At 48.9% G+C, this 14,799-nt stretch overlaps 1 protein-coding gene across 1 annotated transcript in view; it reads right to left on the bottom strand.

Moving 5' to 3' along the window:
• GABBR2 (gamma-aminobutyric acid type B receptor subunit 2) overlaps window positions 1-14,799 on the bottom strand; it is a 399,384-nt gene that overhangs the window by 174,255 nt on the left and 210,330 nt on the right. The window contains exon 5 of the mRNA XM_037851102.1: window positions 5,360-5,425. Within this exon, the coding sequence (XP_037707030.1) occupies window positions 5,360-5,425 (66 nt within the window). The remainder of the gene's footprint in view (window positions 1-5,359; window positions 5,426-14,799) is intronic.

Here is a 14,799-nt window from a genome sequence, read left to right as displayed (position 1 = left end):
CACAGAGAGATCGACCCGAGCCCCCAAGAGCTTCCGTATGTCACAGAAAAGTTATTGTCAAGTCTCTGCCCTCCCCCACCCAGGAAGGAGACTCGGCTAAAACTCCCTCAGCACCTCACCGGGTGTGTGTGAGTGAGAATGTTTTTTAACTCAAGCTCAGATCCCATCTCTGTGGCTTCTGCCCATTGGTCCAGGGAAGCCTCCGGAAATTAAACAGAAATTGTTTCATAAAAGCACCCATCAGTTATCCCAAGGCAATGGTCCCATTTCCTCTTCTCTGGGCTCCTTGGTTGAACATGAGACCTTCACCTCCCTCATTCTAGACTCCATACCTCTCCTAATGCAGCCTCAGGGCAGTCAGTTTTCTGGAAACTTCTTTATAATGTTGCCCCAACCAAAACTGTTGTAGAAAAACATAGGAGGTTGGCAGGTGTTGAGCAAATAACAAAATTCCAGTTCAACAAAAGCAAGTGATATCCTGGGCTTCCCTCTATTTAAAGAAAACTCAATTCCAGGATCTGGTTGGAGACCAAACCTCTGAATGAGAAGATCATGCCAATAATCCCAGTACATTCAATCCATGGTGGAATCTGATTAAATCAGATTGAATCTGATTAAATCTGAAAATCTGTCTCACAATTTTCACCTTTTACCAGCAGGGGCTAATATATATTGAGCACCTATTATGTTCCCGGCTGTTTATATACATTATCTTATTTTACTCTCACAACCCTATGAGGTCTGAGCTCATTTTATGTGTCTCTATTTTATGGATGAAGAAATTGGGGCTCGGAGATTGAGTAACTTGCCCAAACTCACGTAAGAAGTGCCTCTGTTCACCAGGGCTGCTGTAACAAATCCCACAGGCTGGTTAGCTTAAACAACGGGAGTTCACCGCCTCACAGATTTGGAGGCCACAGATCCAAGATCAACGTTTCTGCAGGCCCAGCTCTGCAGCGTTCAGGCCGTGGCTCACCGGCCATCCGTAACTCAGCCTCTGCCCCCGTCCTATGGCATCTCCCTCCCCATCTATTTCTTCCTAACGTGTCCAAATTCCCTCTGCTTTAAGGAATTCAGTCATATTGGAAAAGCCACCCACCCCCAATCCGCTTTGACTTCATCTTAACTATTATCATCTCCAAAGATCCCATTTGCAAATGATTTCACACCCACGGGACCAGGGGTTAAACTTGAAAATGTCCTTTTGGGAAACATGATTTGATCCGTAATAGGTAGTAAGTCAAGGGGCAGGATTCAAGTGATTTCTCTAATCAGTTTTAGAAGTTCATTTCTTTTCTTAAAACAAAACAAAACAAAACAAAACAAAGCCCCTTTGGGAAGCTTTCTCGGTCTTGAAAGGTCTGGGGATGAAGACAGCCTGACTTACTAAGTAAGAATCAAAAGACGCAGTGAGGGCATGATGAGACCTTCCAACCAAGGCAGATTTCTTCCCCCGGTGGGGAGGGCTTCTAAAAGCATGACTCTCTGGGGACAAGGACAGAGTGAGAGTTAAGAAGGAGCAGGGAGACGAGCTCTGCCCCAGCCCTTTGGCCTGCCACGGCCAGGCAGTGAGCTAGTCCTCCTACGTGAATGTTCCAGAAACCGAAGCTTAGTCCTTTAAAAGACAACACATTTTGTGTAGAACATTAGTCAACTTTAATGAAGATAAAAATTAATCTAACAGAGCTACTGACCATCTGGAAAAATAAAAAAAGTAAGAGAATTACAGCCAAGCAGCCAGATTCCCTGCCACCTGCCAGCTGGGTGACTCTTTGGCACACGATTCCCCGGGCCTCACTTTTCTCATGTCTAACCGGAATGTGAAGCCCATGTGACCCGGTCAGCTTGAGAATTAAATCAGACGGTACATGTACCACGCCCGGCACACACTAGAAGTGCGGGAACATTTTAGCTGCCCCCTCAGTGCCCCTCCCCTTTTGGTAACTCATAGTTTCATTCTGGCCGTCAGTCCCCGTTGAGGCCTTGCAGTGATGCTCTTTGGCTTAGAGAGACTGTTGGCTCCAACACCAAACAGCCCCAGGCTGTCGCAGTTGGAGTTCCAGATCCACTTGTTATGGTTTTCTCTCTCTTTCTAGCTGTCAGCCCCAGGCTATCACTTTTCTCTGCCATCAAGCCCCTCTCCCTACTCTGAATTTGCTGGTTGTAAACCGCTAGGGACCGCTAGGGGCATGGAAAGCAAGGATCCTAGATTGCTAAACATATGTGTAGAGCAAAAGTAAATGGGCTTTGAGTGAGGGTCTGCAAGGCTTTTTTGCAAAGGAGGTAGATTGGGCTTAGATGCATCATCTACTGTGTAAGGCAACCGTGGAGAAGCCCTTGGGCCTCCACCCCAGTATTCCTGGATGCTCAGAAGCACTGAAGTGGTTGTTCGCACAAGCAACAGGTGAGAGCTGGCATGTTTGTCTATCTCCCCTGCAGACGCGGAGATCCTGGAGCGTGGGCTCAAGTCTGATTCTTCCCTGGACCCCTGGTGCCTAGCAAGGTGCCTGGTGCACAAAGGGTACCCTACAAATGGTCATGGAGGGACAGGATGAAAGCATTTCCAGTTTATCTGATCGCTCAGCTTTCATTGCCCTGCCTCTGTTGGGAATGTGGGACCTGCAACTGCCAAAATGGCCCTGCCACATCCGGTTCTCCAGCCCCATGAACCACCTTGCTTCTTATTAGGTGCAGACATCTAACCATGATGTGTATTAAAAAAAAAAAAAATCCAATTTCCTACTTTTATTTGGTTTCCTTTTAATTCCTCCCCATGCAAAAAGGACATTTCCTTTTCATACTTAGATTTGCAGCAATAAAGGTAATAAACCTCCATGCTGGTAAAGCACTTAAGAGTGAAATGGCCTCACTGAAGCCCCTCGACAACATCACGAGGCAGCTGGGACCAGAGATGGAAAGTGACCTGTCTGAGGTCACACAGCAGATGGAGTCGAACCAGAACCCAGGGCAGAAGGCCTGAGAATTTCCAACAGACCACCCAGGATGGAAGAGAAAACAAAAGTGACAAGCCGCACCCCCACAGTGCTGGAGCCAAAAAGAACATTTTGCCACCAGACTATAAATAGGCCTTGTGTTTGCTGGCGTCTGCTCTCCCATTGGGTGGGAAACCTCGGGAACGCGGCGACATGCTGCAAACGTTGCACAGCCCTGGCTGGATGGCGAAGGCTCAGCTGCTTCCATCTGGTCTGCACCCCGACCCCGACATGGACAGGAGGCCTCTAGGTGGGTCTCTGCTCCGAGGGGCCCTCCTTCCATCTCAGGCCCAGGGCTGGGTCCAGAGTGAAGACAGTGGGAGCCCCCCTGCCATGCTGAAAGAACTCCTTCCTAACCTGCTCTGGTTGAATTGTGTCCCCCAGAAAGACGTGTTGAAGTCCTAACGCCCAGGGTTGTTACAGATGGGATCAGGCAAGTTAACAGGAGGCCATATTTGAGTAGAGTGAGCCCCTCATTCGGTCCGACCGGGGTCCTTACGAGAAGGGAACAGGGGACACAGATCCCAGGGGGAGAAGCCAGTGACGATGGAGGAGGCACAGGTGGGTGATGCAGCTACAGGCCAAGGAGCACCAAGGACGGCTGACAACCTTGAGAAGCTGGAAGAGGCCAGGAAGGCCCCTCCCCTGCAGACTTCAGAGGCCGCCCGGCCCACCCACACCTGGATTTTGGACCTCTGGCCCCCACAGCTGTGAGGCAGTCACTGTCTGTTGTTTTAAACCCCAGCTTATGGTTTGGGGTTCTTTACTCCGGCAGCCCCAGGAAATGAAGCCACCACCAGACCAGACCTCTGTCCTCCGGGGCAGGGACTCCACCCGAGGGTCCAACCCCAGAATAAACTCCCAGCCACAAACCTCGGAGAACCCCCTCAATGAATGAAGCGGCTAGCAGAGCCTCCAAGAGAAACCCCATCTCAAAGTGCCACAAGTAGAACAGGAGATGAGAAGGCAGGATGGGGGGGTGGGGGGGGTGTCCCCGGCCCGAGTGGCAGGCAGGTGGCCCCGAGCTCAGGTCCAGGGGAAGGAGGCTGAAACCACGGCTGGAAATGCCGCCAGGCGATCCTCCCAGCACACGGAAACAGGGTGAAACCGCAGCCAGACCTTGGCTTTGGGGGGCTCCCATCAGAACACGAGGTCTGTCGGCATTTCCTGGCCCCGTGGGGCAGATTCAGGGATCACTTTTATTAATTTACTTTTCCAGAAACTTTTTTTTTTCCTCATTGCATCAACTCCAGTCACCCTCCATGTGTTATCAGCTCCTTGCAAGGAAGGCCCTGGGGGTAACTGAGGAGCAAAACCCAGTTTCGTCGGTAAAAGAGATCACGTGCTACAATTTGGAGCATTATTTTCCTTTTTTTAAATGAACTATTTCTGGACCCTAGATGGTAAGGTGCAAGGCTGTGGGGGTTGTGAAATAAAATGTATTAAATTGACTTATTTCATAGTTTTGATTTCTCTCATGCTCCCCTTAGATTTTTTTTTTAAATGAAGAGGCCCCTGTTAATGCTTAACATGCACACAGAATGCTCAATAAAATCTTGTGAAATCCACCTGCTAGTACAGTCGTCCATTCCGTCTTCAGACAACTGAGACCTGATGTGAACAAACGATCGCTGACAGTGACTGATGCCCCACCGTATGTGCCAGCCCAAGAGCAACGTGTTCACGACAACTGGATATTGTGAAGACAAGAAAACTGAGGCTCAGGGAGCGAAAAGGACATGCCCAAATTCACAGGAACTGGGCAGCAGGGTTGGGATTCAAGCCCAAGTGGACAAACTCCTGAGCTCTGAGTTCCACTTGGGGCCTCCTGAAACGTCAGCTCCCTGGGTCTCTATTTCCTCATCTGTAAAATGGGCTAATGATACTTGCTTCCCGTGGTTACAGGAAAGACTAAATGAGGTAAGGTACAAGAAAGTGCTTCGTCACCTATTGCATACCAGAAAACTGTGCAGGAGTCGGGGTCCTTACTGCAGAGTTGTTAGATTGTTCTAGACCTCAGACCTGAGTCCTGCTCCCTGGGTCCACCTCACCCAACAGCTGGCATCTCCCCCCATGCGCCATGCACAGAGGGGCTGCATTAAGAACGGCTGGGGTGAACGGACTTAGAATTAGCCAACAGGGCTTTCATTGGACAGTCAGAACTCCCGGGCTGTGGATTTGATACACCAAGGTCCCAGATTCCTTCTGCCACTGTTTGTTCTGGGCCCTGGGGCTTCAGCTCCCTACAAAGATGAGATGACAATGAGCAGTACGTGTCTGCTCACAGACCCCACCGTGGGGACCAGCCCGGGAGAAGCTTCAGGAACCTCCCCAAAGACACAAACGACCCGATGGTTTTTACTTACACAGCAGAACACTTTGACTGCCATATGCTGGTCAAACTGGCCCAGGATGATCCGCACGTCATTGCCCTGTGGACAGAAGGACACGCACGTGGAGGTGAGTGGGTGGTGCTTTGGCAGGGACACACGTGGACTCAGTCTCCACAGCCACGAGCTCTGTCCCGTTCTTCTGGGGCTGGGAGGTGGGCAGGGCAGGGCAGACCCACCAGTACCAGCCCACCCAGCTTGGAGTCTCTGGACATCTGTCAGCCTTCCCTGGGCTTAGGGGCTAGCCTGGGGCAGGCCTGCGCGGGCTGGAGGCTAAAGCTGACGGCTTCCAGCGGCCAGGCCTCTCCGCAGCTCTCGTCCAACAAGGGCAGACAAACCCTGCAGGCTGCTGAGCTGCATCATCTTACATACAGGGAGGGACACTGAGGTCAGAGGAGGGAACCCCAGCCAACTCTCCCCCTCACCCACAGTGTTCCGGAACTATCTACCGTCTTGACAGCCAGCCCCTCAGGACCCTGCTGGAGCTCAGGACTCCAAGTCAGAGAAGACTTTATTCAAATCTCAGCTCCACCATCAAGATGTGGTTTCCGGGCAACCTCTCTCCCCACCTCAGCCTCCATTTCCTCATCTGCAGAATGGGGACAATGGTGGCACCTACCTTTCAGGTCGCTGGGGCATAGGTAAGACCATTCTCCCAAGCGCTTTGCACAGCGCCTGGCCAGTGCAGGCGCCTGGGAGTGCTAGCTGGTGTTATGGCTTTAGAACCGTCCCCTGGCTGACTCTTATTTCAAGGAAAGGGCTACACTGGGAAGTGCTGATGTGGGATCGCACTCTGTAAGGGAATGTGGTTCACGGGTGCTTATTGTACAATGGCTCCCATTGGCTCATTCATTCATTCATTCATTCAGCAAACATCTACTGAGCGTCCCACCTGATGCTCCCTCCTGGGTCAGGGCGAGGGGTCCTTGATCGCTTCCGGGGAACAGGAATCCAGGCTGGGCCATGCCCCCAGGAAGAGGCTGAAGGAGAATGTGCTCAGAGGCACGGGAGGCTAGAGGGGCCCTTGCCCCCTCCTTCGAATCCCCACCCAGCCCTTTCCTGCCCTCCACCGGGAGGCCAGCTCTCAGGCAGGGCCACCTGCCCACTGCTCATCTGGTCCCCTCCAGCAGTCTCGGGCCTTTCATGCACAAAAAAAGTGAAACAGGCCTTTAAAGATCAGTTTTTAGCATCTTTCAAAATTGGAAAGTGCTGACTGGGAGGCCATTTTACTCATCGTGCGCTTTAGCAAAATAAAAAAGGCCTGGATTCTAAAATCATCCTTCGTTTGCAAGCAAGAATGGAAAGGAAAAAAAAAACTTCCTCTGAAAGGACTTTAAAAGATCGTTAACAGAGCAGTTGAGGGAAAGCAAGCTTTGTCATTGCCACGTCTGCAATGCTATAAAAAGTGCTAAGCCCTGAGCTGCTTCCGTTTTGTGGACATGCTCCCAGGCATCGTTCTGCTTGTTGGTTGAATTCTTTTAGCATTTCTTCCTGCTAAAAGCATCCATCTATCCAACCATCCAAACATCCATTCATCTATCCGTCCACCTACCGACCCACCCATCATCCAACCATCTCTCCATCCATCCATCCACCCACCCACCCATCTACCACCCAACCATCTCTCCATCCATCCATCCATCCACCACCCACCCATCTACCATCCAACCATCTCTCCATCCATCCATCCATCCACCACCCAACCATCTCTCCATCCATCCATCCATCCACCACCCACCCATCTACCATCCAACCATCTCTCCATCCATCCATCCACCCACCCATCCACCACCCATCTATCCATCTATCCATCCATCCATCCATCCATCCATCCATCCGTTCAACCATCCATACATATATACATCCATATAGCAAACATTTATTGAGCATCTATTTTGTGCCAAGTCCTGTGTTGCTGAACATCGTGTAATAATAGAAAGAACATCAGATTTTGGAATCAGAGAGACCTGGATTCAAATCCAAGCCCCAACACTGGCTTAGCTGCATGACCTTGGGTCTTAACCTCCTTGAACTTCAATTTCCTCATCTCTGAAATAGGGATAATCCTACGTACCTTGCCTTGTGGTTGTAGGATTCATGATAATGAAACCCACCCCTTGAATTCCATGATGACCTTCTCTCCTGTCTCCCCTCCTACCTCCCTGGTCACTTCTGCCCAGACTGCATCACCTCCTCATCTTTCTGCCCATCCCTAAAAGCTGCTGGTCCACAGGTGCTGCCCTTGGCTCTTTGCTGTCATCGCTCCCTGGGCAACCTCACCCATGAGCCACAACTCCCCTCGCAGTGCTGTGGACTCCCAAATCTCTCTCTCCAGCCCAGACTTTCCTCCCACTGCCCAGTGGACACCTTCACTTGGATGCCTCCCAGGAACCTGAAGCTCAACATGTCCCAAGCAGAACTCAGCATGTGTCCCAACGAGCCCATCCCCCATCCTGTGTTTTCCATCTCTGAGAAGAATGTCACCAACCACTTACTCATCCAAGTTGGGAACTTGGGAGCCATGTTAGAGTCACTCTTCTCCTTCACCCCCATATCCAAGAAATGATCTCCTGGTCAAGGACCCCCTATTGTTCTGTCTGCTCTCTTGCTGCCAAGTCAGCCCCAGCCCTCCAGCCCCTGCCACAGGTGCAGCTGCTGTTAGTTAAGCCCTGCACGGTGAACCCCATCAGCCTCCCAGCGGGAATCCCTGCCCCCAGTCCTGCCCCAAACACTCTGCTCACCACAGAGCAGATGAAGTGAACATTCTAGGATCCAAATCTGATCACCTAAACCCTCCAGGGCTCCCCAGGTTCACAGATCAAGCTCTGAGCTCCTCCATAGAATGTTCAAGAGTTTTTATCGACTCCTGCTCACTCCTCTAACCACACTCTCACCATCCCTCTAGGGCAGTCAGAACGAACTGCCTGCAGTTCCCTAAAACAGGTCTTTCATTCACTCACTCACTCATTCATTCATTCATAGCCTCACTCTCTCCTCTCCTTTCTGCAAACTCATCCATCTATGTCCTTCCCTCCCACCCCACTCCCTCTGCTTGGATAACTGCTGCCCCCCCACACCTCAGCACAGGGACCATGCCCTCCACCCCAGGCAGCCTTCCCTGTCCCACCAGGCTTGGGGCCACTGTGTGCTCCGTGAGCCCCGAGCGCTCTGAGGTGCCCTCCATCGTGGCACCATCCCATTGGCTTGTCTGCCTGTGGGTAACTGGAGGGCAGAACAGTGTTTGACTCATCCTGGGGTCCCTAGCTCCCAGCACAGGGCAGGATGCCAGCTGAATGAATGACTATGTGAATGAGTGCTGTGCCCGGCACCGTGCACAGAGCAGAGCTGCGATGCCCCAGGGAGCCGGGACCTGGCGGAGGACAGGGTATCCCGCGCCCTTCACCTTTCTAGGGGGTTCTGTGGGGGCAGAGGAACACTAGTGGACCACACAAGTCACCTGCGCTTACACCCTCAAGAGAACACTCCCTCAGGAATGGGGCAAAAATGGAAAGAAAGGGGGGTGGGGGACAGGGGTACTTAGCTCTGACCCAGACACCACAGAACAGAAGCTCAATGTGGGAGAAAGCCGACCCCTGAAAACATTTCCTCCTCTTTCCTGGCCCACTCCTCATGTCAGCTCTCTGGACCCCCTTCATGTCTGTGACTCTTAAAGGGGCTAAGATTACACATACACGCAAAATCACTTAGGGAGGACCCAGTTCAAGTAACCAGTGAGTAGCCCCCAGTTTGCAAGGGATCCCAATGTGGTAAAAATAAGTCCCAATTTCTGAGCTCTTTCTAGCTGTTGCACTAAGCATCGGCCCTGCCCTATAAGGCAGGTGCTATTATGACGCCCACTTTGGAACGCATTGCACAATCCAAGGCCCAGAGAATTAAGAAACGTTCCCAAGTGTAGTGATGCTGTTGGTCCTGTCTGGGTACCTGCTCAGGGCTGGACACACATCCCAGCTGCCGAGAGGGCTGGCTGCTCACTGCTCCCCCTTCTCTGGAGGACTTCCCTGCCCAGGAGGCCATGCCGCGCCCCCACCCCCCAGTCCCCACAGAGAGCAGCCAACGACTGACAAACTCAAGACAGAAAATTCGAGACCTCTTGGGACCAACTCTGCAGTCTGTGCTCCAGAGATCCCCAAGGAGCCAGGTGAAAGCTTGTCTGCAGCCAACACAGCATCCTGGCCTGGCTCCCCCTGCCTGGGCTCCCCCCACCTGTCTCCTGCAAGCAAACACCCCTTCAAAACATTATCTTCACAGGAGTCTCAGCCTCTGCTTCTACAGACATACTCCCAGGCATCTTTCTGATTGTTGCTTGAATTCTTTTAGTATTTCTTGCTGCTAAAAGTATCCATCATCCACCCACCCATCCACCCATCCACCAACCTACCCACCTATCCACCAACCCATCCATCCATCCATCCATCCATCCATCCATCCAACCATCCATCCTTCCACCCACTCAGTCCACCCACATACCTATCCATCCATCCACTCATCCATCCATCCATCCACCCACCCACCCCATCACCCAACCATCTCTCCATCCATCCATCCATCCACCTACCCACCCACCATCACCCAACCATCTCTCCATCCAACCATCCATCCATCCATCCATCCATCCTTCCACCCACTCAATCCACCCACCTACCCATCCATCCATCCATCCACCCACCTGGATGCTCCTCCAAGCCTCTCTCACCCTGATGGACTGATTCCACACCCAGAAGGAGGAATCTCTTTTATTTAGCTAAAATTAGGTTTTCTTAGACTTTTTTTCCCCCACCAGAAATATCCCTAAAGGCAGAGAAGCAGGAAACACGTACTTTCAAGAAAGAAGACAATGTGAAGAGGGACTAGCCCAGAGCAGCCCACTGGCGAAGCCTGGTATTTCTTTAGGGTTTATCATTTTATCTTTGAAATGCCTGAATATTTAGCATTCTAATAACATCTATCTTGTCTTCAGATAAAAATAATGCTTTTTCTTCCACATGTCTCTGAGCAAATGCGGGCCCTCTGGGAAGAGACACCATGTTTCTTCTGTAGCTTTGCAGCCCCTCGGGGTAATCGCTACATCTTTGAAATTCCCCAGCCTCAGACTGGGGTGTCTCTGCTGTTCGTGGTGGCCCCTCCTCCAGGTGCACCTGCCAGATTCTGCTCAGGAGATGACTCTGGGTGGGGGTGGCCATGCCAGGGGCCCAACCTTGGGATTGGAGGGTTGGGCTTTGACCTTGGGCTGAAGCCGGACCTCCAGGATGGGGAGGGGGCTGGAGATGGAATTCATTCACGGGGAGCCTGACTCCATCCATCCTGCCCGGACATCCCCAATGGGTGACGCACACGGATATCCCGGGAGGGTGGTGGGTCCTGAGAGAAGACATGGGGGCTTTGTGTGGGACTCTCCCAGACCTCACCCTAGGCACCTCTCCTCTTTCGGCTCCTTATTCGTATCCTTTTTGGTATAATAAAACCCATCGGGAGTACAGTGCTTTCCTGAGTTCTGTGAGTTGTTCTGGTGGGTTACCAAACCTGAGGGGTGGTGGGAACCCCTCAACTTGTCACCAGCTGGTTGGAAGTGCAGGTGGCCTGGGAACCTTGAACTTGCGGCTCCCCCAGTTGCCCCCCAGGATGAAGGTTAGTCCTTTCTTTGGGTAAAGTTAATTCTTCACTGCTTGGCGAAGGAGGGTGAAACCACTGAAGGAAACAGAGAGGGTGGTCCAAAGCCTGCGGCACCCTCCTGAGCCCAGTGCTTCCCACACACCCTGGAAATACCCAAAGGCACCCAAAGGCTGCAAAGAGCAGACCCCAAGCCCAGTGTGGTGACACTGAACTTCACAGCCCTCTGTTTGCAACAGGCTGGAAGGAGCTTAAAAGGCTTCGGGTCTTCATCACACAGAGATGGTTTTATTTCCCGACTTTCTTTATAGGAACTTTGATCCACATACATTAAATAGCATATTAATTCCTTTATTCTGTTCCTCTATGTTCGTGCTTATTTTTGACCAGCTGATCTGTCCAAGCCCGAGAGAGAGAGAGGTCTGTCTCCGACGCTACATGCTGTCGTGCTTCCGTTAATTCCTCTTCCTATGTTTAACAGGCTTTTGTTTTTATATTCCAGAGTAATGAGCCCACAGTGTGTCATTCTCCTGGTGAACTGCACCCTTATCTGTAAATATGACTCTTTTTAATCTTAGTCAGTGGCTTCCCCTCAAATCTTCTTTGGTCTACTATTAATACTGGGGTCCAGCTTCAGTTTGGGGTGCTTTCTTGACCTCTGCATGGTATGCCTGAGCCCAACCTTTTACCTTTAACCTTTCTGTGCCACTTCTGTTTCTTGTAAATAGTTATAATTAGTTTTTTGTTTTTTTTTTAAAAACAATCTGGAAGTCTTTGTCTTTTAATAGTGAGTTTGACCTACTTAAATTTATGGTCTGTAATTATCTTTTTATGCTTTCTGTTCATCTTGCTTTCTGTGTTTGCTCCTTCTGTGTCTCAGAAGCTTTGGATTCTGTTTTCATTACAGCATATCTACCATTAAGTTTTTCAAAGCACTCTTTCACTTTGACTTCTCTAATTATAAAATTGTGAGCAAAATGATCTCTTCTGAGTCCCTCTCCTATTTAAGACCAGGAGTTTAGCAACCATTTTTTTTTAAGTCCCCCACTTCTTAGACTCTGTTAATGGAATTTGGACTTTTATATCTCTGTTATTGTTTGCATTATATGTACATACATTTTCAAAAATAATTTTTGCATCTGTATATACTTTCATACCACCTCCTTATTAGCAGATACTGTATTTGCAGATTCACCTACTCACTATAATTTATTTGTAACCACAAAATCAATACTTGTGGCACTTGCACGGTCATTAGCAGAACTTCACAGAGCAGCGAGAAAGCAGTCACCCCATGTGCAAGTCCTGCCTGGGATTGAAAAGGTGATGCCCTGCCTCCTTGTTTCAGCTCCCCACCGTAAACACGTGTCCTTTTCCCGACATAGGTAGTGCCATGCTTTCCTCAGTTTTGTGCTTTCTGTTGGCGATGTCGCGGTTTAAAGTGGCCCTCAAGCACGGTGCCGACGTGCTGCCTAGTGTTCCCAAGTGCAAGAAAGCTGCATGGGCCTTACGGAGAAAATCGTGTTAGAGAGCTTGGCTCGGGCGTGAGTTAGAGTGATGCTGGCCAGAAGTTCCATGTTAGTGAATCAACACTATGCATTGAACAAGGTGTCTTTAAACAGAAACACACATAAAGCAAGGTTAGGTATTGATTGGCTGATGAAAAATGTAACCACTGGCTTGCAGGACCTCGCTCGCCCTGTATGTATTTCCCCCGGGACAATGGTTCAGTGTTGGCTGATTCAGGGTTTGCGGCTCCTTTACAGAAAATAAATACTCCGAGTAACGAGGATCGTCTGCATTGACAGTTAGTGCCGTGTCCACGGGTTCTGGTGGCCCCTGCCCTGCCATTTCTATCTCGACCTCAGCTATGACGTGGGCCATCGCCGTCAGCTGGCTGACCCGTGACGTCAAGGCCTGGTACCTGTTGTTCTGAGCCTCACGCGTTGGAGACCATCTTCCGGTCACTCCCTTGTCCCTGGGATTTCAGACTGGAAAGGAGTCAGAGGATGGCTTGGGTTTTGTACCTTTGCGGGAAATCTGTTTGCTTTCTGGCTTTGGTATTCGTAAGATTTTCCTCTTTTATGTCTGCATTTCAAAACTTTTACCAAAATGTGTCCCAGTATGGTTCTCTTTTCCCTGATTTTGCTGGAATGCAGAAAGGCTATCTAGTCTGCAGATATATTAGATTGGACCATAGGTAATTATTGATGTTGTAGTTCAAAAATGGTTGAATATTGGCAGTTTTATGTGGTTCAATCTAGTAGGTATCTCTTGAGCCGGCTTAAGTTTGTCTCATTTATTTTTGTTTTGTTTGTTAGTAAACTTTTAATTTGAGAATAGTTTTAGATTTACAGAAATTTGCAAAGATGGTACAGCGAGTTCCCATATAAGCCATACCTACTTTCCCCTATTAATAACATCTTACATTAGTGTGGTACATTTGTTACAATTAATGAACCAATATTGATGCATTATGATTAACTAAAGTCCAAACTAGAATTCAGATTTCCTTAGTTTTTACCTAATGTCTTTTTTTCTGTCCCAGGATCCCATCCAGACATTGTATTTAGTCGTCGCACCTCCTTCGGCTCCTCTTGACTGTGGCAGTTTCCAAGACTTTCCTTGTTTATGACAACCTGGACAGTTCTGAGGAATGCTGGCCAGATATTTTGTAGAATGTCCCTCATTTGGGATTTGTCTGATGTTTTCCTCATAATTTGACTGGGGATATGGGTTTTGGGAAAGCCCACAGAGGCCAAGTTCCATTTTCATCCCGTTAAACCAAGGGCCCAAGCTGTTCACCTGGCTTATACGTGCTGACATTGACCTTGATCACCTGGTTCAGGCAGGTTTCTCCACAGTCAAGTGAGCCTTTCTCCCCCCCTTTCCAGACTGTCCTCTTTGGAAGGAAGTCACTATGTGCAGCCCACACCGAGGGCGTGGGAAAGTCTGCTCCACCTCCCTGAGGGTGGACAATCTACATAAATTATTGGGAATTCTTCTGCAGGGAAGATGTGTCTATTCTCTTCCTTTTTTTTTTTTTTTTTTTTTTTTTTTTTTTACAAGAAGACTAGGATTTATTTTCCACTTTTTGGAACAGTTTTCAGATAAAAAATAGCAACACATGCAAATACTGAAATTATTCATTGAATTATGACTTTAGCCTAGGAAGTGACTTAGGAAGTACTCAAGTTTCTCCGAAAGCCAGAATCACTTCTACAATGCCCTGCACAGATATTTAACCAGCCTCTTCAAAACTTTTCCAAGTTTGATGCACTTCAACCCATAAAAATAACACAATGTTTAACCATTTAAAACAAAAGAAAGAATAAAAATAAAGGAGGCAGGATTCTCATGTTACTTATTTTTAGAGAAAGGTCACATCCTTGAAACAACTTTGCAATATACAGAGCACAGTAGTGGCTTCAAAAAAAAAAATTGAAAGATTCTGTGTGCTCGCATTATTTAAACTATGACAAGCTGCTGTCATCTTCCTCTATATTCACTCAAGAACCTTAATTTATTTGTACTTCATATAGTTTTATGCTTGGGATGAGGCTGAAACAAACAAATGAAAAACCCACAGCTAGCACAGAGCCATTAAAAAAAACACATTTTAAAATATTAATTTTGCTAGCAGGCGATTGAATGAAAATCAATCCTGGATCACATAAAAAATTTTCAATTATGTAAATAAGTTTGATTATTTACTGAAAATTTCCGCTAAAAAAAGATCCTTATTAAAATAAAGAAACACCTAACTTTGGAACTAAGTAAACATGACT

The sequence above is a fragment of the Choloepus didactylus genome, chromosome 10 (assembly GCF_015220235.1).
Source record: "Choloepus didactylus isolate mChoDid1 chromosome 10, mChoDid1.pri, whole genome shotgun sequence".
Lineage (NCBI taxonomy): Eukaryota > Metazoa > Chordata > Mammalia > Pilosa > Megalonychidae > Choloepus > Choloepus didactylus.
This window is presented reverse-complemented; position numbering and strand designations above follow the sequence as displayed.